The following is a 26,581-nucleotide window of genomic DNA, read 5'->3' as shown; positions in this document are numbered from 1 at the left end:
CAGAGTGTTGTTTTGACACATGGAAAATATTAGGAGGAAGGATTGCATACTTTGCCTGAATGTTTGCATCTGTTCAGGAGTTTGTAACCACCAGACCTCATTTAACTGCCCAGTCAAATGCTCAATAATTTGGACAGGAAGTGCCATTTGGTGAGTGAGTAAGGAAATCTTGCTCCTCCACTTGGCTTTTCTGGCCAGGAAACTGGGATAAATCTCATCTGGCTTTGGGGATTTCATCTTCCTCTTTGCTGAGTTCTCTAAAGGGCCTGTCCCACTGTACGAGGTAATTCAAGAGTCCTCCCGAGTTTTCCCCTGATTCGAACTCGGAGAATGTCCATGGCGGGTCCGTAGGAGTTTGTGGATGTCTCGTAGCGGCTCGTACGAGTAAAAAGTAACAATTATTTTCATCACGAGTATTTTTTTACTCGTGGACATTTTTCACAGTGTTGAAAAAACGTCACGAGTTTACCGGATTTCGTGAGTACCTACCGTTATTCGTACGAGCCGCTACGAGACATCCACAAACTCCTATGGACCCGCTACGGCCATTCTCCGAGTTCAAATCAGGGGAAAACTCGGGAGAACTCTTGAATTACCTTGTACAGTGGGACAGGCCTTTATCTACAAAGTCTGTTTCCTTTTCTGAACACTGATAAAATGTAGCCATTTGGGAGCTCTCTTCTACCTTCTGGCTCCACATGTTGACTTGCCCCAAATGGCACCAACACTTTCCCTGTTTGTTCTTTTGTCCTTAATATGCTTACAATTGCTTTTTATTGACCTTTACCTTTCTGCGGGGATATTTTGTGATGATCCTCTTGCCTTCCTAATTCCCATATAAGCTTCACTCTGTATCCAGTAAGTGTACCCAGTATCCAGTGTGTGTACCCATCTACACTTGAAGTATTATGTTGCGATATAGGTTTATAGCTACAGGAAGGACTGTGACTGGTGTAAGTGGAAATACTATCTGATAACTATGACAATGGGCTTTTTTAGTTTCACAATAATTATTTTAAATATCTTGAATTTAAAAAATGCTGAAACTGAAGGGAATTGTGGAAAGAAAGATGAACAAAAATATGTTTTGAGGCATATGGTTGGCAGGGAAATGTTCTTCATTGTAAGTGCGAGCATACAGCCTCATTCTTAAGCTGTTATTGAAAAGGTGTTACCTGAAATAACACACAAGAGGAAATACCTGCAGTACAAAGGTTTTCCATAGTGCTGAGGTTGAAGATATTGAATAATGTATATAGTAAATTTATCCATGCAATGGTTATCACAGGTAAACATTTAATGTCCTCCTTTTCTGTAGATTGTAAGGCAGGATCGCACAATGGAACAGATTGTCTTTCCTGTTCCAAATATATGCGAGTTTCTCACCAAGGAATCCAAATTACGTGTGTACTATACCACTGAGCGAGACGAGCAAGGCAGCAAGATAAATGACTTCTTCCTGAGTTCTGAGGACCTCTTCAATGAAATGAACTGGCAAAAGAAGCTTCGAGGTTGGTTAATTACTGTTAAGCTAACATAAGCAGTAATGCATTAAAAAACGTTTCCCGCTTCTACACCCTCCACACCACAACATCCTTCTGATATTATTACCAATTAATTAATCCAAGACATAACCTTGAAACTTACCAGGATAGCACAAGTTAACAACAGAAACAGTCCAGCAAGGACAGTTGTCTGCCATTGTCACTTTTCTCCGAAATATTAAAATGAGAATGCAAGCACATTTTATCTTCAAGAATGTTTTACCTTGAATTATATCTTACCTTGCTGCATGGTGGCACAGCAGTAGAGTTGCAGCCTTACAGCACTTGCAGCACCAGAGACACGGATCCAATCCCAACTATGGGTGCTGTCTGTACGGAGTTTGTACATTCTCCCCGTGACCATGTGGGTTTTCTCCGAGATCTTCGGTTTCCTCCCATACTCCAAAGACGTACAGGTTTGTAGGTTAATTGGTTTGGGTTTGTATACTTGATATAAGTGTAAATTGCCCCAAGTGTGTGTAGGCTTGTGTGGAGATCGCTGGACGGCACGGACCCGGTGGGCCGAAGAGCCTGTTTCCACACTGTATCTCTAAACTAAACTAGGCTATGGTATTTAACCATGGAAATCAAATAGTCTGTCACAATTTGTAGAAGTAACATTGTTAATAAATATTCAAAGGCAAAATAAGCACAGCCCAAGGGCAATGATTGGTGATGATGGGCTCATCTTTGAGAACTAGTTTACACATGCAATGATCATGGGATGAAAAATAGTTTCCAATTAAATCATGTGATAATACTCATGCCTGTAGCTATTTGTAATTTTTTTTTCAGCTTATGTTTTGAAGATTTTTTATGTATTTGCAATTTTGTTATTCATTTTAAGGTCTTGAAACCTCTCTGGCTTCCTCTGCACTTGCTTTATTTGAATGTACTCTTATGATGTAAGTTGCTTCACAGATTGAGAAGTTATACATGCAGCACCTGATTCGTATAACTGGCTGGTGAATAAGTTGAATGTCTTAAATTTAATCAACAAATAAGGAATATTGTGTTGTTATCTCAATGACCAGCTATTTATGCCTATTTTAAAATTGACATATTTCACAGAGATGGGGAGGATAAAGAAGGCTTGCAATGAAGGAAGTTCGGGCTCCCCTTCTCCTCGCCTTCCATCCATCAGGGTCCACATTCAAGTACCAGGATCACACCAGATACATCTTCTCCTTTCAGTTTCCAAGGATTCTGTTTCCTCCAAGACTCAGTTTTGCTCTTCCATCTCCAGCAACTGCTTCCCCTTCTCATTCCACTTTTCCCCATGCAATCACAGGTGGTGCAACACATGTATGTTCACACCCATGTTGTGTCTGGCAAGCTTTACAGCTTCAGACCAGTTGCTGTAATATAAGAAAACGCGGCAGTCACTTTGTCCACTTCAAGCTCCACATACAGCCCAGTGATGTCAGTTGAAGGAGAAATACATGAACATTTTTCAAAATAATGAAAGATCGTTTGAGCAACTCTGTTATATATCTCGGCCCAAATAGGGTCCTTCTACAGTGCAGCACTCCTTCAAAGCTTCCCTGAAATGCTGGCCTGGACTTTGTGCTGAAGTCTTTGTGCTGGCACAAAGGGATGCCCAAATACTCTCGGGGCAGTGTCCTAGGTTTGGTCATCTTTAGCTGCTTCATCTATGATCTTCCTTCCATTATAAGGCCAGAACATTCTGACATGGGCTGAGAACGTGACAGTAACAATTGTGCTACACTCACCACCTGATGCCATTCAAGTCTTTTCCATCATCTACAAAGCATGAGTAAGGAGTGTGATGGAATAAAGACACAAGATGCTGGAGTAACACAGCAGGACAGGCAACATCTCTGGAGAGAACGAATGGGTGACGTTTTGGGTCGAGAACCTTCTTCAGACTGAATACTCTGCACTTGCCTAGCTGAGTGCGGCACCAGCAACCGTCATGAAGCTCAGGACAAAGCAGTCAACTTATTTGCCACCACTTCAATGTGCCTACGCATTCAGTCTTTTCTCCACCAATGCACGTGACTGCAATTCATGCCAAGATCAAAGTGCAGGGATAGGTATAGGATACTCTTACCACATCTCCCAAACCCTATACTGCTGCCACGAAGGATAAGGTACAACAGGCGATTGAGAACACCACCATTTGCAGATTTCACTTCAAGTTGCACACCATCCTGACATGGAAATAAATTGCCCTTCCTTCATTGTCACTGGTTCAAAATACTGCAACTCCTTGTTCCACGGCTGTGTGGAACAACGTTGACTAGGACAGCAGGTTTAAGATGGCATGTCAGCACAACCTTCTCAGAGGCAATTGGGGATGGTCTATAAATGCTGACCTTATTAGGAATACCCAACGTTGAATAGTGAAGGAAAAACTTTTCTACAGCACTGTTGACCAGCATCTTCTGGATGTGCATTTTCTCTCACTTTGTAAGGAGTAGATATATTTTGATCTGTCAGTTCTGAGGCATCTCAATGAACTTATAACATGTGTCTCCCTATGTATTTCAACATATTTCCTTCGCAACTTGTGGCTATGAATTTTACTTTGTCCGTTGCAAAAAATATCTAATCTATTCAACACCAGATTTGCTCACTGTCTAGTTCCTCCTGTTCTGTTCCTGGAAATCTAAATCTGATGTCTGACCTCGCCTCACTTGCTTTTGTCATCCCCGCCACTGATGATGCAACCATTTCAAAGTTAAGATCATATAACCTTCATTGCACTAGTCTCCATTTTGATTTCAGCCTCTCTTACAGTCACTTTAAACATTTCTTTGCTTTTCTTTAACCAAAAAAACAACAATTTTGCACATGACAACCATAAGTGCATTATATTATTGATGAAAAATATAATATAAATACCAATTTTCTCAATTTGACATGTTTTATTTTCAGGTTTACTTTCTTCTTAAAAGTGTATTAATATCATTCTGTTTGCAACTGATCTATGTTCCAACTCGCCCATTTATAATCTGATTAAGCTCCCACTCTAACAATGCTTTGAGTTTAAAATGAATGTTTAAATCATTTTACGGCCTCGCCGCACTGAGAGAAAAACCCTACCTTCCACATCTTGATGTTGATGTTTGCATTGTTCAAGATTCAGCCTTCTGCTATTTCCTTCAGCCCTTTGACCCACCTTCAAACCCAACCTAGTACCAGATGGTCACTGCAGCTAATCTTGCTCTCTGTGGTTTTTCACCATAAGTATGCAGTGGAGGTGACGTCTGAACTGACACCTGGTAACAGGCAGGGCAAGTGCAAACATTGAACTCTGCGGTATCCGCTTCCCAAGAATTCCCATGATTACTCATAGAGCTGATCCCCCAGAGCTTAGGAAAATTGAAGCATGTATTTAACTGCAAACCAAACAGGAATTATTGCTCACTCTCAATTAAACTGATTACTAATACAATAATTAAAGAGGTTACTTGAGACTGATCTACGTCACACTGCCTCAGCAAGGCCAGCAGCATAATCAAGGACGAGTCGCACCCTAGTCACTCCCTCTTCTCACCTCTCCCAACATTCAAAAGGTATAGGTGTGTGAAAACGCCCACCAGCAGATTCAGGGACAGTTTCTTCCCAGCTATTATCAGGCAATTGAATCGTCCTACCACTACCTACCTCTTTGGTAACCCTCGGACTATCCATGATTGGACTTTTCTGGCTTTACCTTGCACTAAACGTTATTCCCTTATCATGTATCTATGCACTGTAAATGGATCAATTGTATTAATGTAATGTCTTTCTGCTGACTGGTTATTATACAAGCTTTTCATTGTACCTCACCGCATTGTTGTGTATACCTACAGTGAAAAACATTTGTACTATTCAGTCGAATCATGCTGTACATGAGTACAATCAAATGTTAACTGAAAAATAACAAAAGAGTTCAGAATATAATGTTACAGCATTATAGCTTTACAATCACAGGAAAGTGCAGATAAAAAAAACATATAGGGGCTGCAATTAGATAGTTTGGGAGATCATGATAATACTATAGTTAATGAGAGGACTGTTCAGTTGTCTGGTAAGAGCCAGGATGAAGCTGTTTCTGAAACTGGTGGTGCATGTTTCCAAGCATTTGTATCTTCTTCCAGATGGGAGAGGGAATGACCAGGGTATAAATGGTCCTGAATTAGGCTTAATGCATCTCCTGGCAGTCCCGCCCTATTAACCACCATACTTTTGTTGCTGCATTTTCCACACCTAAGGAACAGGGATTTATTTGAAAATGCATGTGTAAACACAGGAAGTATTTACATGTAAATTGTCCCACATACAAAATGCCCCCTTTGATTTTCTCCCCAAATTTCCTAACAGTGCAATTAGTTTGATGCAGAGCCAATGCCATGATGGAATTCTGAAACCAAGAGGAAGAATAAATAGTGGCAATTTCAATTTTGTATAACCACAATTATCTAACTTCCTTGGACAACGTCATCTCCATTAACAAATAAACCACAAGTCTTGCACCCTAATCAAGTATTACTATGAGACTTGCTGTAACTTGTCTGTGGTTATCTATCCAGCAACTTCATCTTTTATGTTTTCCATTTCCTTTGTTTTTTATCGTGTGAAATTACTCTTACCCTGCAAATTATGAAACTGCTATGTTTAAATTATGTCAATTCGTGGAGAAGGGCAACCGAGTTCACCTCCATTCCCATGACAGTGATCCCACTGTAAAACAAGCAGAGAAGACTGTAGCAGAAGTGATCTGTGGGATTGAATTGAATTGAATACTTTATTGTCACATGTGACAAGTCACAGTGAAATTCCTTGCTGGCATACCCAAGGTCGGCAAATAGTCGCCCATGCAGGGCGCTTACAAAATTACAAATCCCCCCCCCCCCCCCCGTGCGCCAGATTCCCCCTTTGTTCTCCCCCCCCCCTCACGGCGCTCCCCCCACGCCGGGTCCTCCTTTGTTTCTTCCCTCGGCAGCGGCGTCCTCACTTCCACGTGTCTGTCAGTCGGCGCCATCATCGACCACCGCACCAACCTCTCCACTCCACTAACACTGCCAGTCCTCTCTGGACGCCTCTGTGATGCTGGCCCAGGCCCCAGCCGTGGGTTCCACAGATCCAGGCAGCGATGACCGCAGGCTTTGTCAACCCGCTTTGGCTCCACCTCTGGCCCGCGAGGCTCCACCCCCCAGTTTATGAAACGAACTGCCAGGGGAAATAGTTGAGCCAGGTACTATAACCACATTTAAAATATACTTGGACAGGTACATGGATAGGAAAGGTTTAGAGAGAATAAGCCAAACACAGGCAAATGGGACTAGCTTAGATGGGGCATCTTGGTTGGCATGCTGATTATAAGGGCCTGCTTCTGTTCTGTATGCCTCTATGACTCTAAATGAGAAAACTAGAAATGCCCAAAGGATCAAGCAAGGGGGAGAAAAAAAAGTTATATTACAGGTGGAGGACTGCATCAGAGATTGTCAGTTCTCACACCAAAAGAGAAAGATGGCTATCTGTAATTGTTAAATTTAGTATTGGGTCTCAAGGGCATCAGCATACTTAGATAGAAGATGAGGAGCTTCCGTTAAACATTGTTGGAGGTAAGAATGGGATGGAGAATTAAAGTGTTTAAGAAGGAACTGCAGATGCTGGAAAATCAAAGGTACACAAAAATGCTGGAGAAACTCAGCGGGTGCAACAGCATCTACGGAGCGAAGGAAAAGGCAATGTTTCGGGCGGAAACCCTTCTTCAGACCCGTGGAGAATTAAAGTGATGGGCAACTGGAAGCACAGGATCGCATTGTGAGATCACATCGTGAGAACCAAGGGAAATATGCACTTTGAACCAAGTTTAAGTGAATTGCTGCTTCACCTGGCAGGACTGTTTGGCTCGCAGGATAGTGGAAAGCATGGATGTGAATGTACATGTGTTGCACCACCTGTGGCTGCATGGGGAAAAGTGGAATGAGAAGGGGAAGCCGTTGCTGGAGATGGAAGAGCAAAACTGAGTATTGGAGGGAACAGAATCCTTGGAAACTGAAAGGAGAAGATGTATCTGGTGTGATACTGGTACTTGAATGTGGACCCTGATGGATGGAAGGCGAGGAGGAGGGGAGCCCCAACTTGTTCTGCTGGGGGAGGGAGGGTGAGAATGGGAAATAGATACAATATTTGAAAATTTTGTTAATGGTGATGGGAAGATTAACCGCTGGTGCCTCTGGCTGCTACAAATGCGAAAAATGCATCCAGGTAGAGCTCCTGAAGGGCCATGTTGGGGAACTGGAGAAGCAAGTGGATGACCTCCGGTTCGTACGAGAAACGGAGTCGTTCCTCGACAAGTCCTACAGTACGATTGTTACACCTAAGGTACTGGAAGAGAGAAGGTGGGAGACAGTGAGAAAGGGAGGGAAGCATGGAATGCCAACGTCCCCGGGTGATGTACCTCTTGTAAACAGGTTCATCCGCTTAGAAGCTGTTGGGACAGAAGACGTGAGCGGCGGACTGGCCTGTGATGCGAATAGGGCTGTTGAGCCAAAACCAAAAAGGCCTAAGGCAGGCAAGGCCATTGTAGTGGGAGACTCCATCGGGAGAGGTACGGACAGGGGTTTCTGCAGCAACAGACGGGATGCGAGGATGGTGTGCTGCCTTCCCGGTGCCAGGATCCAGGATGTCACGGACAGAGTGCAGAAAATCCTCAAGGGCGAAGGTGAACATCCGGAAGTGGTAGTGCATGTCGGCACAAACGATGTCGGAAAGAAGGGGATGAATATTCTGCAACGTGACTTTAGAGAGCTCGGAAAAATGTTGAAAAGCAGGACCTCCAGGGTTGTTATCTCCGGTTTGCTTCCAGTTCCCCGTGCTGGCGAGAGCAGGAACAGGGAGATACGGGACCTGAACGTGTGGCTGAGGATCTGGTGCACGGGGCAGGGATTTAGATTCTTAGATCACTGGGATCTGTTTTGGGGTAAGGGGGAACTGTACAAAAGGGACGGATTGCATCTTAACAGGTGTGGGACCAGCATTCTGGCAGGCAGGTTTGCCACTGCTACACGGGTGGCTTTAAACTGAATAAGGGGGGTGGGGTGTTGAATGGGACAGTGGAGGATGGAGTTAAAGGGAAAGGGTTTCTTAAATGTGTGAGCGTAGAGACCGAAGGGTGTAAAATGAGGGTAGAAGAAATAGGTAGCAAAGTGAAAAGTAAAAGTGGCAGGCAGACAAAACCAGGGCAAAAATCAAAAAGGGCCACTTTTCAACATAATTGTGTAAGGGGTAAGAGTGTTGTAAAACAAGCCTGAAGGCTTTGTGTCTCAATGCAAGGAGCATTCGTAACAAGGTGGATGAGTTGAATGTGCAGATAGCTATTAATGACTATGATATAGTTGGGATCACGGAGACATGGCTCCAGGGTGACCAAGGCTGGGAGCTGAACATCCAGGGATATTCAATATTCAGGAGGGATAGACAGAAAGGAAAAGGAGGTGGGGTAGCGTTACTGATTAGAGAGGGGATTAATGCAATGGAAAGGAAGGACATTAGTTTGGAGGATGTGGAATCGGTATGGGTAGAGCTGCACAACACTAAGGGGCAGAAAACGCTGGTGGGTGTTGTGTACAGGCCACCTAACAGTAGTAGTGAAGTTGGAGATGATATCAAACAGGAAATTAGAAATGCGTGCGACAAAGGCAAAGCGGTTATAATGGGTGACTTCAATCTACATATAGATTGGGTGAATCAAATTGGCAGGGGTGCTGAGGAAGAGGATTTCTTGGAATGTATGCGGGATAGTTATCTAAATCAACATGTAGAGGAACCAACGAGAGAGCAGGCTATTTTAGACTGGGTATTGAGTAATGAGGAAGGGTTAGTTAGCAATCTTGTTGTACGTGCCCCCTTGGGCAAGAGTGACCATAATATGGTTGAGTTCTTCATTAGGATGGAGTGTGACATTGTTAATTCAGAAACAATGGTTCTGAACTTAAAGAAAGGTAACTTTGAGGGTATGAGACGTGAATTGGCCAAGATTGACTGGCAATTAATTCTAAAAGGGTTGACGGTGGATATGCAATGGAAGACATTTAAAGACTGCATGGATGAACTACAAAAATTGTTCATCCCAGTTTGGCAAAAGAATAAATCAGGGAAGGTAGTACATCCATGGATAACAAGGGAAATCAGGGATAGTATCAAAGCGAAGGATGATGCGTACAAATTAGCCTGAAAAAGCAGCATGCCGGAGGACTGGGAGAAATTCAAAGACCAGCAGAGGAGGACAAAGGGCTTAATTAGGAAAGGAAAAATAGATTATGAAAGAAAACTGGCAGGGAACATAAAAACTGACTGCAAAAGTTTTTATAGATATGTGAAAAGAAAGAAGAGATTAGTTAAAACAAATGTAGGTCCCTTGCAGTCAGAAACAGGGGAGTTGATCATGGGGAACAAGGATATGGCGGACCAATTGAATAACTACTTTGGTTCCGTCTTCACTAAGGAAGACATAAATAATTTGCCGGAAATAGCAGGGGACCGCGGTCAAAGGAGTTGGAGGAATTGAGTGAAATCCAGGTTAGCCGGGAAGTGGTGTTGGGTAAATTGAATGGATTAAAGGCCGATAAATCCCCAGGGCCAGATAGGCTGCATCCCAGAGTACTTAAGGAAGTAGCTCCAGAAATAGTGGATGCATTAGTAATAATCTTTCAAAACTCTTTAGATTCTGGAGTAGTTCCTGAAGATTGGCGGGTAGCAAACGTAACCCCACTTTTTAAGAAGGGAGAGAGAGAGAAAATGGGGAATTACAGACCAGTTAGTCTAACATCGGTAGTGGGGAAACTGCTAGAGTCAGTTATTAAAGATGGGATAGCAGCACATTTGGAAAGTGGTGAAATCATTGGTCAAAGTCAGCATGGATTTACGAAAGGTAAATCATGTCTGACGAATCTTATAGAATTTTTCGAGGATGTAACTAGTAGCGTGGATAGGAGAGAACCAGTGGATGTGGTGTATCTGGACTTCCAGAAGGCTTTCGACAAGGTCCCACATAAGAAATTAGTATACAAACTTAAAGCACAAGGCATTGGGGGTTCAGTATTGATGTGGATAGAGAACTGGCTGGCAAACAGGAAGCAAAGAGTAGGAGTAAACGGGTCCTTTTCACAATGGCAGGCAGTGACTAGTGGGGTACCCCAAGGCTCAGTACTGGGACCCCAGCTATTTACAATATATATTAATGATCTGGATGAGGGAATTGAAGGCAATATCTCCAAGTTTGCGGATGACACTAAGCTGGGGGGCAGTGTTAGCTGTGAGGAGGATGCTAGGAGACTGCAGGGTGACTTGGATAGGCTGGGTGAGTGGGCAAATGTTTGGCAGATGCAGTATAATGTGGATAAATGTGAGGTTATCCATTTTGGTGGCAAAAACAGGAAAGCAGACTATTATCTAAATGGTGGCCGATTGGGAAAGGGGGAGATGCAGCGAGACCTGGGTGTCATGGTACACCAGTCATTGAAGGTAGGCATGCAGGTGCAGCAGGCAGTAAAGAAAGCGAATGGTATGTTAGCTTTCATTGCAAAAGGATTTGAGTATAGGAGCAGAGAGGTTCTACTGCAGTTGTATAGGGTCTTGGTGAGACCACACCTGGAGTATTGCGTACAGTTTTGGTCTCCAAATCTGAGGAAGGACATTATTGCCATAGAGGGAGTGCAGAGACGGTTCACCAGACTGATTCCTGGGATGTCAGGACTGTCTTATGAAGAAAGACTGGATAGACTTGGTTTATACTCTCTAGAATTTAGAAGATTGAGAGGGGATCTTATAGAAACTTACAAAATTCTTAAGGGGTTGGACAGGCTAGATGCAGGAAGATTGTTCCCGATGATAGGGAAGTCCAGGACAAGGGGTCACAGCTTAAGGATAAAGGGGAAATCCTTTAAAACCGAGATGAGAAGAACTTTTTTCACGCAGAGAGTGGTGAATCTCTGGAACTCTCTGCCACAGAGGGTAGTTGAGGCCAGTTCATTGGCAATATTTAAGAGGGAGTTAGATGTGGCCCTTGTGGCTAAGGGGATCAGGGGGTATGGAGAGAAGGCAGGTACGGGATACTGAGTTGGATGATCAGCCATGATCATATTGAATGGCGGTGCAGGCTCGAAGGGCTGAATGGCCTACTCCTGCACCTAATTTCTATGTTTCTATGTTTCTATGATTGCGGTTAAAAAAAATTAAAGACATCTTGGAAGCACTGGTACTGAAAATTCCTTCATCATTCAGACATGATGGGGGTGGAGAAACTTGAAGAACAGGATGGGGTCCGTACTGGAAGCATGAAGGAGGGGGGAGGAGGTGGTGGTTGGTGTGTAGTCCAGCTATCCCTCTGAGTCTTATAATGAATCGTCTGAGATAGAGATAGCAAAGCCAAGAAACGGAGGAGAAGAGTCAGAGATGGATTATGTGAATGCGAGAGCAGGATAGAAACTGGCAGGGAAGGTCATGACATTGTTGAGATCCATGAGTGCAGGAAGCAACACCGATGCAGTCATCAATATAGTGGGAGGTGAATTGTGGGATGAACCCGAGGCAGGCTGCATGAATTCACTTTCATTTCATGCTGGCTTTTCCAGAAAAACTATCAAAGGCATTTTTAAACCACTCTTGCTGAGAGGCAATTTGTTTTGACTCCTGAAGTGTAAAGCTCTTACTTGGTTTAAAGTGTCCCAATTTTTGTTTAATGCATGCATGTTAAAAATGGTTGGAATGAAAGCCATCAGGACATGAAGATTTCCTTTTGTACAGTTGTTATGATCTGGAATGCACTATCTGAAAGGATGGTAGAAGATTCAGTAATACTGAGCAAAACGCGATTGAAGAAATAGTAGAAGAAAAACTGGCACAAGTTACGAAAATGGAGCTTAAGGAAAATATAACTAAATGGATTTATTTTATATCTGAAAGCCAAAAAGGACACGATGGGCCAACTATCTTTCTTCTGCGCTATAAGCTCTCACCTACTTTTTATTATTTCAATTTAGTTTTAAATAGAAATTGAGTTTGTCCTTAGTTTTTTGTAGCAGCTGAAAATTGAAATACAACCCAACAGGTCAGGAAGCATCTGCGGAAAAAAAACAGTTAACATTTTGGATCCAAGACCCTATGTCAGGTTTCAGACCCTGTGTTTCTCTTGCTGTTTGGCCTGCTGAGTGTTTCCAGCAATTTCTGTTTTTAATATCAGCAGCTTTCTGCTTGGCGTTACGAAATATTGGAATTTGAGTAAATGTTAAGGGACTATGTTTTATTTATATGTTTAAGAGGGAACTGCAGATGCTGGAAAATCGAAGGTAGACAAAAATGCTGGAGAAACTCAGCAGGTGAGGCAGCATCTATGGAGCGAAGGAAATGTTTTATTTATAAATGTGCACAGTGATGTAAGATATTTTAACTGTGCTGCTTTTTTTGAGAATAGTGTACTGTCAAAAATAATTTCTGCTGCACGAAAGAAGTAAGAACATCTTTACAGCTCACTAGGCTTGAAAGAGGGATCCTCATTTGGAACATACCGAACAGTGAAAGGCCTGGATAGAGTGAATGTGGAGAGGATGTTTCCACTAGTGGGAGAGTCTAGGATCAGAGACCATTGCCTCAGGATAAAAGGACGTACCTTTAGAAAGCAGATGAGAAGGAATACCTTTAGTTAGAGGGTGGTGAATCTGTGAAATTTATTGCCATGGATGGCGGTGGAGGCCAAGGCAATGGATATTTTTAAGGCGGAGATTGGCAGATTCTTTATTGTTCAGGGTTTCAGGGATTATGGGGAGACGGCAGTAGAATGGGGTTGAGAGGGAAAGATAGATCAGCCATGATTGAATGACGGAATAGACTTGATGGGCTGAATGACCTAATTCTGCTCCTAGAATTTATGAAATGTGAGACCGTTTAGTGAAGATAACAGTTGATCCTATCTTAGTCATTCTGGGAAACCACACAGATTCGGCCCAGCTCAGTCTGCTGGATTGAAAAAAGTCATCGGTAAAGTTCATTTGGGTATTTGCTGACTGTTAGATATTTATGGATCAACATCATCAGTAAAAATGGACATTGGCTAAAACATATGCCATTCAAAAACCCTGCATTCAATCTCTGTGTCTGCATAATTTTGATGGGAAATTGTTATTTTCTGTTGTGTCAATAGGAATTTGGAAACAACATAGGATTGTGGACTCAAGCACATTGTACGCGATGTTAGTTTAATAGCAGCACCTTACAAAACCTCCAGTCAATTGACAAGAGTATTTAGCCATTTAAATGGAGACCTTCTGTGCAGTCATTGATATTTAGCCCAAATTATGTTCATCAGAACATGCAACTGTGAAATACTTATTTCATGAAACAATCTTTTATCAATTGGTCCTTTTTTTTTAGTTTGCCATTTGCCTCTGCAATGTGGAGAATGGATTATTTGGTTAATAACACTGCCTGTTGAATGTATAGTTGTAAGCAGTGGCCCAGAGCTGATTTTTATTCGACAATGTATATTGCAGAGTGGTGGGCAAATCTTCAAAACTATCTTCAAAAATAGTTCCAGCACCAAAAATACAGGGTTGGTATCTGCAAAAAAATCACATCTTGGCAAACCACAGTTCACACAATTCTATTTCCAATTAGGAAATGTGTTTTCAGAAAACATAAATGTTTTTTCTCTTGAATTCTTTCCTCAGATATAACTCTTGGTTTTCATAAGGCTTTAGAACCTCACACAATAGCCATTTTTAATGGTTTGATGATATGTGGTAAGGTCGGCGTATGCTGGAATCACTCTGAAGGTTGGGCAGCATGTATGAAGAGAGGAGCAGGGTTAAAATTTCAGGTTGATGACCTTTCATCAGAACTGGGAGAAGTTAGAGATCAAACATTTGACCTGCAAAATATTTTCTGCATCTTATATTAATTTCCAGTTTATATCATCTGCAGCTTTTTTCCTGCTATTTCTGCCTTGTTAATATGAATTTCTGGAGGCCATTCCATCCTATTGGCCTTCATTGATGAGAAAGCCGAGTATTGCTTGCAATCCACGTGCACAGATGAAACAGCCAATCTGGGTAGTGGTCAGGAGCAGGAAACATAGCAGACAATTCATGATTCCTCCACAGACCAAAAGATGATGTGGCTAATAATCTTGCCTTCACACTTCCTGTAGTAAGTTGCATGAGCATAGAATGGTGGTAGGTTTTGTGAAATGTTGGCCTAAATCTTAAGGCAGTGGACATGTAATGAGGAGATTTGTTCCTCTATTGTGCAGGTTTTTGGTCCAACTGAAAAATTATTTTCTTTTGGGTACTGAACCTCAAAGGATATTTTTGGCTTGGGAATGGTAGGTGGTGTGGCTAATTGTGGTCACCCTACCCTCAGACTTGGTCAATTCTGAGCTGTATCAGCACAAACCAGAGACTGAGGTTAGGATTTCTGTCTATTGCGTTTGGTCGTTAGTAATGAAGCATTGTGAATGTTCCCACCATCCTCGTGCAAATTTGCTTTTCGTTCATTTATATGTTGTAGTTGCTGTTGACAAGGCCAGTATTCAACACCCACAGCCGCTGTTAAACTGGTGCTGCCGTGAATTGCTGTGGCTCTGTGTTTTGCAGAGCTTGAGAATGAATGTTACAAGCAGGTTCAAGGGTTAAATTACAAACAGCTTCCCTTCATTTCTTATGCTGCCTGCTGCTCACAACATTAACTCTGTTGCTCTCTCTGTAGATGCTCCTGTTGTTTTGAACATTTGTGGAATATACTGTTTATTGAAAGTTGTTTGTTTATATGTCCTTGAACTGAAGAAGTTGAGGGGAGCTATAAATGAGTCACAGTGTTAAAATGGATTTGCAAGGGAGGTTGCAGAGAAGCTATATTCCTTTTGTTAGGGAACCCAGAGCAAAGGGGGTACCATAGAATATGTAGGAAGGAACTGCAGATGCTGATTTGTACCGAAGATCGACACAAAATGCTGGAGTAACTCAGGCGGGTCAGGCAGCATCTCTGGAGAGAAAGGATGGGTGATGTTTTGGGTCAGAACTCCTCTCCAGACTGAAGGTGAAGAAGGATTCCGACCCAAAACATTACCCATCCTTTTTATCCAGGGATGATGCCTGACTCGCTGAGTTACTCCAGCACTTTGTGTCTATCTTCGGGATACAATGGTACTTGACTATTTGGAAGTGAAACCAGGGTGCATTCAAAATGGAAGCTAGATCATTTTGTGGATTAGTCAAGGTGTCATCGAACAGTCCCAAGGGGCTAAATATCCTCTCTTCATTCCTATATGAGATGCCACTTATATAATCATTGGAGTTTACCTCTTAATCATTGTGATAATAGGCATCATTAAAACAGATTGGTGATCATCATATTGATCATTTTGGGAGCGTGCTACAGCTACATTACACCACACGATTGTCTCCACTTCTCGTATTACTTAATTGTCTCTGGTCCCAATTGTCTCATTGGATAACCTATGTCTGGAGAGGTCCAATGGAAACACAACATTTTTTCCTTTTATGGTATTCTTACCCCAAATCCTACTTCTCTGTCTCGTATCTGGTCATTGTGCTGTCTGAGCTATTGTTTACAAAGATTACAATTAAAATGCTGTGTTTAATTGTAGCCCCGAACCACCAATAACCTTATTTTCTTTTTTTTTTAACAGGCCAGCCAGTTTTGTATTGGTGCTCACGTAACATGACGTTTTGGAGCAGCATCTCCTTCAATCTAGCCGTTCTCATGAATCTGTTGGTCGCACTGTTCTATCCCTTTGAAGGCGTCCGAGGAGGTACTGTCACCTGAATGTGTGTGCGTTGAGTGTAATATTTTGTGCCGCTCCTTTAAGAGGACTGGAAAACCAAATTATTTACCTCTGTTTTAGACTTCTTTGAGGATGTGGATTGGAAGCAGTTTATAGAACATGAGACATTCCCTCACTGCATGGTTTAAACTGAGACACATGGTGGGTTGAATGGCTTGCAGTCTAAATAATTGATGTTTTAATTCTCCTACAGTTAGTAAAGTTGTCTTCTTTCAGAATGGCGTGTAATGAGTTTGAACCAAAAGTCATGCAGGTAATTTTTTGAGATTGCATGACATTATGAGAAACAAATTTACAATTTCTCATGGATTTGTTTATCATAATGTCATGCATTGTCAGCTTAGCCACAGCTTTGTTCAATAAGGTAACTTAGTATGTTCCAGAATAATAATACCTTTGACCATTGCCAGTAGAATTTTTTTAATATAAAATTGTAACACCATACACCTTTTCGAGAAGAAATTACAAGAGCCCTAGCTGAGATATTTGAATCATCATTCGACATGGATGAAGTGCCGGATGACTCGTGGGTGGCTAATGTTGTGCCTCTAAGAATGGCTGCAAGAAAAAACTTGGGAACTATAGACCGGCCAGCCTAACATCTGTGGTAGGCATGTTACTGGAGAGAATTCTGAGGGATAAGATATATATGTATTTGGATAGACACATGCTGATTAGGGGTAGTCAACTTGGTTTTGTATGTGGGAGATTGTGTCTCATGAATTCGTTTGAGTTTTGAAGAAGTAACCAAGAAGGTTGACAAGGACATGGCCATAGACGTCAGTAAGACCTTCTGCAAAGCCTTTGATAAAGTAGGTAGGCTGCTCTGGAAGTTTAGATTGCATGGCATCCAGGGAGAACTAGCTGACCGGACATAGAATTGACTTCATGGAAGGATGCAGAGAGTGGTGGTGGAAGGTTGATGTTGTACCTTGGGGATCAGTGCTGGGCCCATTGTTGTTTGTGGTTTATATTAACAATTTAAATGAGAATGCACAAGGCATGATTAGTACGTTTACAGATGACACTAAAATAGATGGTATTGTAGAGAGTGAAGATGGCTATGAAAACTTACAGCAGGATCTTGGAATAGCTGTGGGCATGTGGGCTGAAGAATGGCAAATGGAATTTGAATACACACAAGTGTGAAGTGTTGCACTTTGGGAAATCCAACCAGGACAGGACTTTCACAGTGAATGGTAGGGCTTGGGGAATATTGTAGAGCAGAGGGACCTAAGCGTACAGGTACATTGTTTCTCGATAGTGGTGTCACAGGTAGATAGGGTAAAGAAGGCTTTTGGTATATTGGCCTTCATCAATCTGGATATTGAGTATAGATGCTGAAACTGTATGTTACTGTTGTACAAGATGCTGGTGAAGCCGGATTTGTGGCATTGTGTTTAATTTTGGCTTACATAGATAGGATATCATTAAGCTGGAAATAGAGCAGAGGAGATTTAAAAGGATGTTGCCAGGAACTGAGGACTGTGTTACTGGGAATGATTGGGCAAACTAGGACTTTATTTCTTGGAGCATAAAAGGCTAAAAGGGTGACCTTATTGAGGTGTATATAATCATGAGTGGAATTAATAGGGTGAATGCACAAAGTCTTTTACCCAGAGTAGTGGAATCAAGAACCAGAGGACATAGGTTTCAGTTGAGAGGAGAAAAGATTTAATAGGAACCTGAGGGACAACTTTTTCACTCAGGGAGAGATGGGTATATGGAACAAGCTGCCCGAAGAGGTATTTCAGGTAGGTACAATAACAACATATAAAAGTCACTTAGACAGGTACACAAACATCTTGTTCAGCATGGACGAGTCTAGCAGTAGGGCCTGTTACCATGCCGTAAATACAGGTTTGTGGGTTAATTGACTATTTGATAAAAATGAATATTGTCCCAAGTGTGTGTAGATAGTGTAAATGTGCAGGGATCGCTGGTCGGTGCGGACTCGAAGGGCCTGTTTCCGCGCTGTATCTCTAAACTAAGCTAAACTAAACTATGACCATGTTGAATATTTTCTGATTTTAGACTCAATCATAGTTCTGTGTCTTTGAATCTGAAGGCTGAAGTCTCCCTCCAAAATCTTGAGCAAACATTCAAGTTAAATAAACACTGAGTGAATGCGACACTGTCAGCTTTTGTCTCCTGCATGAGACGTTAAACTATGATCCTGTCTGCTGCCTTGAAAGGAAGCATAATATTCCATGGCATTGTTTCAAAAAGCAAGGATGTAATCAAAAGTATTTGGGCTGACATTCACACCCCTCATCCAATGTCATTAAATAAATAAACAAACAAGCTAACCATTATTTTGCTACTGTTTATGAGGATGATCACAAATTGATCAATACATAGCCTACTGACAATATAATGGTGGCATTTCAGATTCTCTGTTTTAATTGTTACCTGGATAAGGAAGGAGAAATCTGAACCAAACGTGATAGCAGTCATCCTGGTTCCCCGAGTACAGACCAAAGAACTGCTTCTCATGCTGTTTGCCAATCTCTTCATGCACCATAATTTACCTTGGGCGTATTGCTTTGTTCCAAGCAACTACACACATGCCTTGGGAGTTCTATAGTTTCCTATATACTTTTGAGGATTTTATTTCCTCAGTTTATTTGCTCACTCGCCCAAAAGTGAAATTAAAGAAAGTAACATGATGTGTACAAGCTCTCCCTGTTCTACATCCTGACATTAAAAAAATTCAGTTATAAAAATTTCATGCAGGGGGGCCGTGGGAGCTATCCCTGAGGATATTCAAGTTAGAGGTGGACATTCTTTTAGTCAAGGGAATCCAGGGATGTGAAGTTGGAGAAGGAGAAGGTTTCGGAAATCAAAGCTTGTTGAATAGTGGACAGGCACAATGGGCCATTTGGCCACCTCCTGCTTCTATTTCATAGGACATTTATGCCAAAATATGTAATAATGTACTAAAAAAAAAAACAGGCCCAATATAATAACTCGAATTACTTCCAACTGGGTCCTCACAAAGTAATTAGACAAGAGATGGGACATTGCATTGACAGTGCCATCCAACAACTAACCAATAGACATTGATGCCTAGCTTGGGTCTTACCAGATCACCGCTCCACACCTCATCATAGCCCTGATCTGAGCATGTATCCGAGCTAAATTCCAAAGATGAGGTGAGATTTTGCAAGATCTTATTGAGTAGAGTGATAGACTAAGTCCATATCCACTTATTTACTGTAGTCCTACATTAATCCCACTTCTTTTATTCTCCTTATGTTTTCGTCATCTCTCCCCAGATTTCCCCTCACCTACACACTAGGAGTAATTGACAATGGCCAATTAACCTTCTAACCAGCACATCTTCCGGATGTGGGAGGAAACTTATTAGTTTCTTAGCTCTTGTTCTCACAAGCATCCTGCATTGTTTTCGTCTCATGTCAGGTGATGAATCAATTAGCCTAACTCTGTGTTGCTGCAGTGCCAGACTAAGGAGTCTTAACAGAGTCATTAATAAGAGTTATTGCTGAGCTAATTTGGTTAACTCCTTCAATGACATCAAGGAGGGCTGGCAAAATTGAAGTCATTGGGCTTCAAGAGGAAAACATCGGAGTCATACCTTGCACAAAAAAATGATAATTGTGGGTGCTGGAGGTCAATCATCCCTACCTCATGATCCCTCCCCACCCAGACCACCCCCTCCCCAGATACTTTCCCCTGCAACCGCAGGAGATGCATCATCTGTCCCTTTATCTCCCCCCTTGACTACAAACAAGAACCCCAACAGTCTTTTCAGGCGAGGCAGGGGTTCACTTGCACCTCCTCCAACCTCATCTACCGTATCTGCTGTTCCAGGTGTCAACGTCTGTACATCGGCGAGACCAAGCGCAGGCTCGACGATCATTTACCTGAACACCTCCGCTCAGTCCGCCTTAACCTATCTGATCTCCCGGTGCTCAGCACTTTAACTCCCCCTCCCATTCCCAATCTGACCTTTCTGTCCTGGGCCACCTCCATTGTCAGAGTGAGGCCCAGCGCAAATTGGAGGAACAGCACTGCATATTTTGCTTGGGTAGTTTACACCCCAGCAGTAGACTTCTCTAAATTCAAATAGCCCTTGCTTTCCCTCTCTCGCCATCCCCTCCCCCTTCTCCCACCAGTCTTACTGTCTCCGACTACATTCTATATCTGTCCCGCCCACTCCCCTGACATCAGCCTGAAGAAGAGTCTCGACCCGAAACGTCACCTATTCCTTCTCTCCAGAGATGCTGCCTGCCCTGCTGAGTTACTCCAGCATTTTATGTCCAGCTGGAGGAATTCAGCAGGTCGGGCAGAATTTGTGGAAGGAAATGGATATATGACATATTGTGTTGAGATCCTTCATCTGGACTAACAGAGTGTAGGGGAGATGGGCAGTATAAAGAGGTGAGGAGGGCTGGGTTAGTGGGTGGAGTCTGGTGGGGGAAGAGAGATTGAAACATGATTAGTGGAGGCAATGGGGCGGCAGATGATGGAATCTAATGGGAAAAGAAGGTGGTATATGAGACCAAATAATGGAGGTGAGGTGGAAACAATGTGGAGAAGGGACCTTCTTCTTCTTTCGTTTGGCGTGCACAGCCTAAAGTTGTCAGACAACTTGTTCTATTTGATCTTCCATTTGTGCACGTCGAGTTGATTGCATTAGTCGAAACGGGGCGAACCACGTGAAGGTTGCAATCGTCCACCCCGGGAAAGGGACCCATTGGGATGAATGTGTTGGGGGTGGCAAATAGAGTGGTTGAGAAGAATGTGGGTGAGAGGGGCAGGGTGTTTATGAGAAAGAACATTGGGGGACAATTTGGGTGGATAAGAGAGAGAGCAGGTTACTTTAAATTAGGGAATTCACTGTTTATGCCTTTGGGTTGTGGACTACCTTGGCAACATGAGGTGTTGTTTCTCCAGTTTGCATAAAAACATAAACGCAAGAACTGGCTGATCAACCTGAGTCTAAAGACGTGAACTAAATGGCCTACACTAAGTGAGACTAGTGAGCAAGCTCTCTGCTTGGCTTGACGGTGCAGCTCCAACAACACTCAATGCTTAATATTCAATTAAAAGCAGCCAATTAAAAATGTGTCGGCGCTGCCCAAGCAGCTGCGGCTCGCCTGCAGTCCGTCTGTCTTTTTCTTTTTTTTGTTTTTTTTCTTGTAGGAGGTATGTTTTAGTTTATTTATAGTTGTGTATGTGTGGGGCGGGGGGGCACTTGTTTTAGTCTATTCCTTCAGGGGGTTGCGACCTTTTCTTTGTCGTATTCCCATCTCCGTCTCCGTCTGCGCTGAGGCCTAATCGCGGAGCTGGCGGCCTCCAACTTGGACCGGCCTCGAGGCTCCACAGGCAGAGCCAGGACTTACCATCGTGAGGCTGGCCGACTTCGGGGCTGTGGTGGCACTGTGGCGGCAGCCCGACTTCGGAGCCTTGAAGGCTTTGGCCGCGGGCCCAGTGGATGACAACTTCGGGAGCTTGTAGGTCCCAGGTTGGTGATTCTCTGGAGCTCCCGCAACAGCAGCTTGGTCCGCTGGACTGGAGGGTGGCAGCTTCGTCCACCCCGGGCCGTGGAGTTTGAACTGGCCCGTTCGCTGAGCTCAGATTCGGCCGCGGGACTTACCATCACCCGGCGGGGGGCCCAACATCGAAAGCCTGGATCGCCTCAACGCAGAGGGAGAACAAGGAATCAAGAGACAAGGACTTTAAAACTTTTGCCTTCCATCACAGTGCGGAGGTGCCTGGTAGACTCACTGTGGTGGATTTTAAACTGTGTTCATTGTGTGTTCTGTTATTTTATTCTCTGTTATGACTGCAAGATATTTAATTTCGTTCAAACTAACAAGTTTGAATGACAATAAAGGATACTTTATACAATGTTATCAGTATGCACTACAGCAATGTAGTTGTAGTGCAAAACATCTATAAAATGCATGCCCATTCTACTCACAGCACCTCCCAAAGCCATGAACTACCACCTGGAAGGAAAGCAGCACCACACATGAATACCAGTGTGTTCCCCAAGTTGCACACCATCCTGACTGGGAAATATATGTCACTCGACTTTCACCCCAAGTCTAAATCCTACGACTCCCAACCTGAACATTGTATCAGAGCAGAGCAGCGATTAAACTTAATGGCAAATCCAAATTCCAGAAATAATTCCAAATAAATAAGACATAAAATTAAAAGTGCCTTTTTTACAGTTTTGTTTTGGTTCTGGTGCACCACCATTGAAAATAACTGTGAAGAATAGTGATCATTTGACATTTCCATGCTGGGAAATAGGTTCTGTCTATCTATCCTATGTATGCCTCTTATAATTTTATATACTTTTATCGAATCTTTCCTTAACCTCGAAAAATTCATAGAAATTTTTCCAAGTTTGCCCAATCTCTCCTTGAATCTAATAAGTTATAAAGAGTGATTGGAAAACAATGCAATAGTTTCCCTTAGAAGCTGAGGGTGATTTCAGAAGTTTATAAAATCATGAGGGGCATAAAATCATGAGGGGCATTGAATCTGAATCTGATATGTTAAATATTCAAGTCTTTTTTCCAGGGTAAGGGTGTCTGAAACTGGAGGGCAAAGGTTTAAAATGAGAAAGCAAAGATTTAAAGGGGATCTAAGGGACAGGTTTTTCACACTGAGGGTGGATGGAATATTGAACGAGCAGTCAGAAGAGTAGCCAGGAGGCAGGCACAATTACCACATTTAAATACTTTTGAATAGGTACATGGATAGGAATCAACTCGGGAATATGGGCCAAACACGGACAAATCGGATCTTGGTTGGCATAGATGAGTTGGGATAAAGGATCTATTTCCATCCTGTATAGCCCAATGAACGTATAAGCCAATTATCTTCCCGTTAATTTAAAATAGATTTACATAATCCAAAATTAGCCAGTCCCAGAAAAAGTTCAATGGTTGAATTTTATAAAAAACTTTGGATGTTTTTCCAAGCTTTCATTTTCCAAGTTTTTCCAATTTTCATTTTATGATGCTTCTTTGAAATGTAACTTTTCCAAATTAACATGTGGGAATGGTAGTCATTTCAAGTGAGAATTTTGATTAAATGTACTTTGGTTAATGGAAATGTTTATTCACTAAACTCTCCTTGACCTGTCCTTTTCAGAAATGATTGGTTTTATTCAAATGATTGCAGCACGTTTCTCTCTAGTGGAGAGGAACTGAAACAATTGCGTTTCATGAATCTGTTCCTCTTGTTGACTGCTGTCGTCATAGTTGGGGAATTTTTATTTCTTTTATTCACTACCCTCTCCAAAATAAAACTGGATGTGGGCGATTCTGGACGATTTCGGAATATCTTAAGGAAGGGGGGAGATCTGTAGTTTAGGGAGAAACATGATATGATGGGGCAAGGCACGGCCACAAATGGTGGAGAGATGGAAATTTGGGATGCTTAGAAGGCCAGACTGAAATAAATAGTGCTCCTGTAGCATTGTGGAGTTAGTATAGGGAAGGGCAAGATGGCATTTGACATATGGATGCTTTAAATCGGAGATGTAGCCAGACCAGGACCAATGTCGATCAACACTGAGCTTAGACGATAACGGGAGTTGCTGTGAAATTAAATATGAGCAGCAAAGCTTTAAATGAGTATGGCAGAGTTTTTGAGATCAGTAAAGGGTTTCAGTAAGAGGTAGAAGCGGACATTATTAAAGGGTTCAAAGTAAACAGGCAGTGCTTTGGAGAGGAAATGGGGTCAGAAGCTCAGTTAGCGTCAAGTAGGATGAAGAAAGCCAACAGACTAAACTTTTAACAGTGGCCAGGAGTGCGGTAGATGAATTTGTTACTTGGGAAGGGAATTTATTGTGAAGGCTGAAGACCGTGATACTCAATATATTGTGTTGGAGGAAGGAAAGATGTAATTAACTACAGGGCGGTCAGGGGGTAAAGACACGAATAAGATGTGGAATGAATATTGAATTCTCCAATTTAAGGTAACTTTTAACAACATTCTGCCCAATGTTCAAACCATCTGCCCATCAATCCCCCCCGGCTTGTGTCCAGGTATTTACATTGCTCCGATTTAAGATTGTCCATTGGGTTTGTTTTCGCTAACCAGAGAGAATTGGCATTAATCTGACAGATCATTACCAACAGCATTGGTAATGCTCTGACAAGACTCATGTTCACCTCTTGTCCCTGTTTTCAATAATGTACTTTGCATCCGGTCTGGCTACATCTCAGTTCTGAAGTATTCACCCATACGTTGTATCTTGCCATGGTGCTGTATTTACTGTATGTACTCTTTTTTATTTTTCACCATCTTTTGCAGTGCTCTCTAGATAGAGATGTAATAGAGCATGATGATCTGTTAATTTTCTTTAATTTAAGGACAGTTATTTTTTCCCTATGTCAGAAGAGTCTATTTAAGTCAGCTAGCAGCGATGTTGTGTTACTGTGTAATATGATCATTAGCAATTTGTAATGCAGCCTGCAATCTACACCTTCATAGCATGGACCTCTGGCATTTGTGATAGTTGGAAATGGGAAACAACATTATAATAATGATACAAGCACTCCATTGGGGAGATTAGTGAGAATCCGGATATCCTAGTTGCTAGAATTCTGTTAATATCAGTCAACTGTGAATTATAGAAACATATGAGTGGTTCTGTCATCTGCTGCGTATGTCGAACCTGTTTAGCCAGTGCTGAGCTCGGAAATGCAGATTAGAATGTTGTAGGATACCTTCCAGACTGGTGAACTTATGATATTACCCTCAATTTTCATAAGGGTGTTATGCTGAGAGAAACCTTACCCAACTGTAGTTTTCACCATTGAGAAAAAAGTCAGTCAGAATCAGCTTCCTCTTAATCAGTAGTTTACTTGTCTCTTGCTCCATTGTCTGAATAATACTTAAATGCACCTCGTGTTCGATTTAATAACAATTAGAACCTGTCGTGTTAAAGATATGCAACAGAATAATACATTGACCATTGCAGAGTTTAGCATATCAGGGGTTACGAAAGAAAAGCATTATCTTACTTGCCAGGGACAACGTGATGGATGGACTCCCCATATGTCTTTTAATTCTAGTAGATTTAGGAGTTGAAGATCGGCGTTCTATGCTCAGGCCTATGATCCATTCCCCACATTGAATGAATTTTAGCATTGCACTGCCCAATTGATGTATTTAGATTTTTCCACCAGTTTGTAACTAGAGGGAAAGGGGGATTTGTTTTGAAATCCTACTCCCCATTTTTCTTCGCTCCATAGATGCTGCTGCACCCTCTGAGTTTCTCCAGCATTTTGTGTACTTTCCACATGACTAAATAACCTAAGTGGTTGGCAAGTCCACTGGTTAGACATTGTTTCTTATGAATGAGTTAAAAATGACACAGGTCTTTGCTACAGTTCTGATTCCTTGTTTGCTGCTAAGGATTGTTCTTGAGTCTGAATGGAGTTACACTTAAATGATATTTTCAAAATCTATTGACTATTAAATATGATAAAATATTGCTGTAGTAGTTCTCCATTAAGAGTAATATGTTAAAGTTAGAGTTGTAAGGATGTACGTTGAACTTCAAATGTGGATGGGAGTTTTCTATGTGAATGCTTGAAATGCGCTGTTGTTACTGATGTACTCAATCCATGGTTACACATTTGAGTTTGGTGACTTGCAATTAACCTCTTCCAAAACATGTGCCAGTGGCAGTTTTGTATCTAGTACTGACTGATTCCTTTTGTGTTTAGGTACGTTGGAGGCACATTTATCAGGTCTGCTGTGGACAGCAGTGTGTATATCTCTTGCCATTGTGATCGCCCTTCCTAAACCCCATGGTATTAGAGCTTTGATCGCCTCTACAATTTTGCGCCTTATATTCTCAGTTGGCTTGGAGCCAACATTGTATTTGTTGGGGGCATTTAATGTGAGTATTCCATTTATAAAGACTAAAATTACATTTATGGGTCAATGCATCCTTCTCTTTTAACTTTCTTCCCACAATATTTCTCTAGCTAAGTATTTGCTTACCTGTCCTAATCTTTGTGCCTTGAATCAGTTTTTTAAAAAATTGTTAACACTTGCATAAAGAAAACTGATATACTTTGCTACGTTGGAAGTGCTATATAATTAAAAGTGGAAGTCAAACAAACAAACCTGCAGATACTGAGAATCCTAAATAATTTGTTGGAAACACTCAGTTGATCAGGTTACACCTGTGGATAGAGAAACAGTTTATGTTTGA

The 26,581-nt window shown here is 42.1% G+C and overlaps 1 protein-coding gene across 8 annotated transcripts in view; it reads left to right on the top strand.

Annotated features, from left to right (window-relative positions):
- The window catches only part of itpr1b (inositol 1,4,5-trisphosphate receptor, type 1b), a 380,201-nt gene that overhangs the window by 265,504 nt on the left and 88,116 nt on the right, over positions 1 to 26,581 (top strand). For all 8 annotated transcript variants that reach the window (XM_055647745.1, XM_055647746.1, XM_055647740.1 and 5 more), the window contains 3 exons: positions 1,319 to 1,511; positions 16,207 to 16,329; positions 26,088 to 26,263. In XM_055647745.1, coding sequence (XP_055503720.1) covers positions 1,319 to 1,511; positions 16,207 to 16,329; positions 26,088 to 26,263 — 492 coding nt within the window. The remainder of the gene's footprint in view (positions 1 to 1,318; positions 1,512 to 16,206; positions 16,330 to 26,087; positions 26,264 to 26,581) is intronic.

The sequence above is a fragment of the Leucoraja erinacea genome, chromosome 16 (genome assembly GCF_028641065.1).
Source record: "Leucoraja erinacea ecotype New England chromosome 16, Leri_hhj_1, whole genome shotgun sequence".
Classification (NCBI taxonomy): domain Eukaryota; kingdom Metazoa; phylum Chordata; class Chondrichthyes; order Rajiformes; family Rajidae; genus Leucoraja; species Leucoraja erinaceus.
The sequence above is the reverse complement of the archived record's forward strand: the minus strand, read 5'-3'. Positions and strand labels throughout refer to the sequence as shown.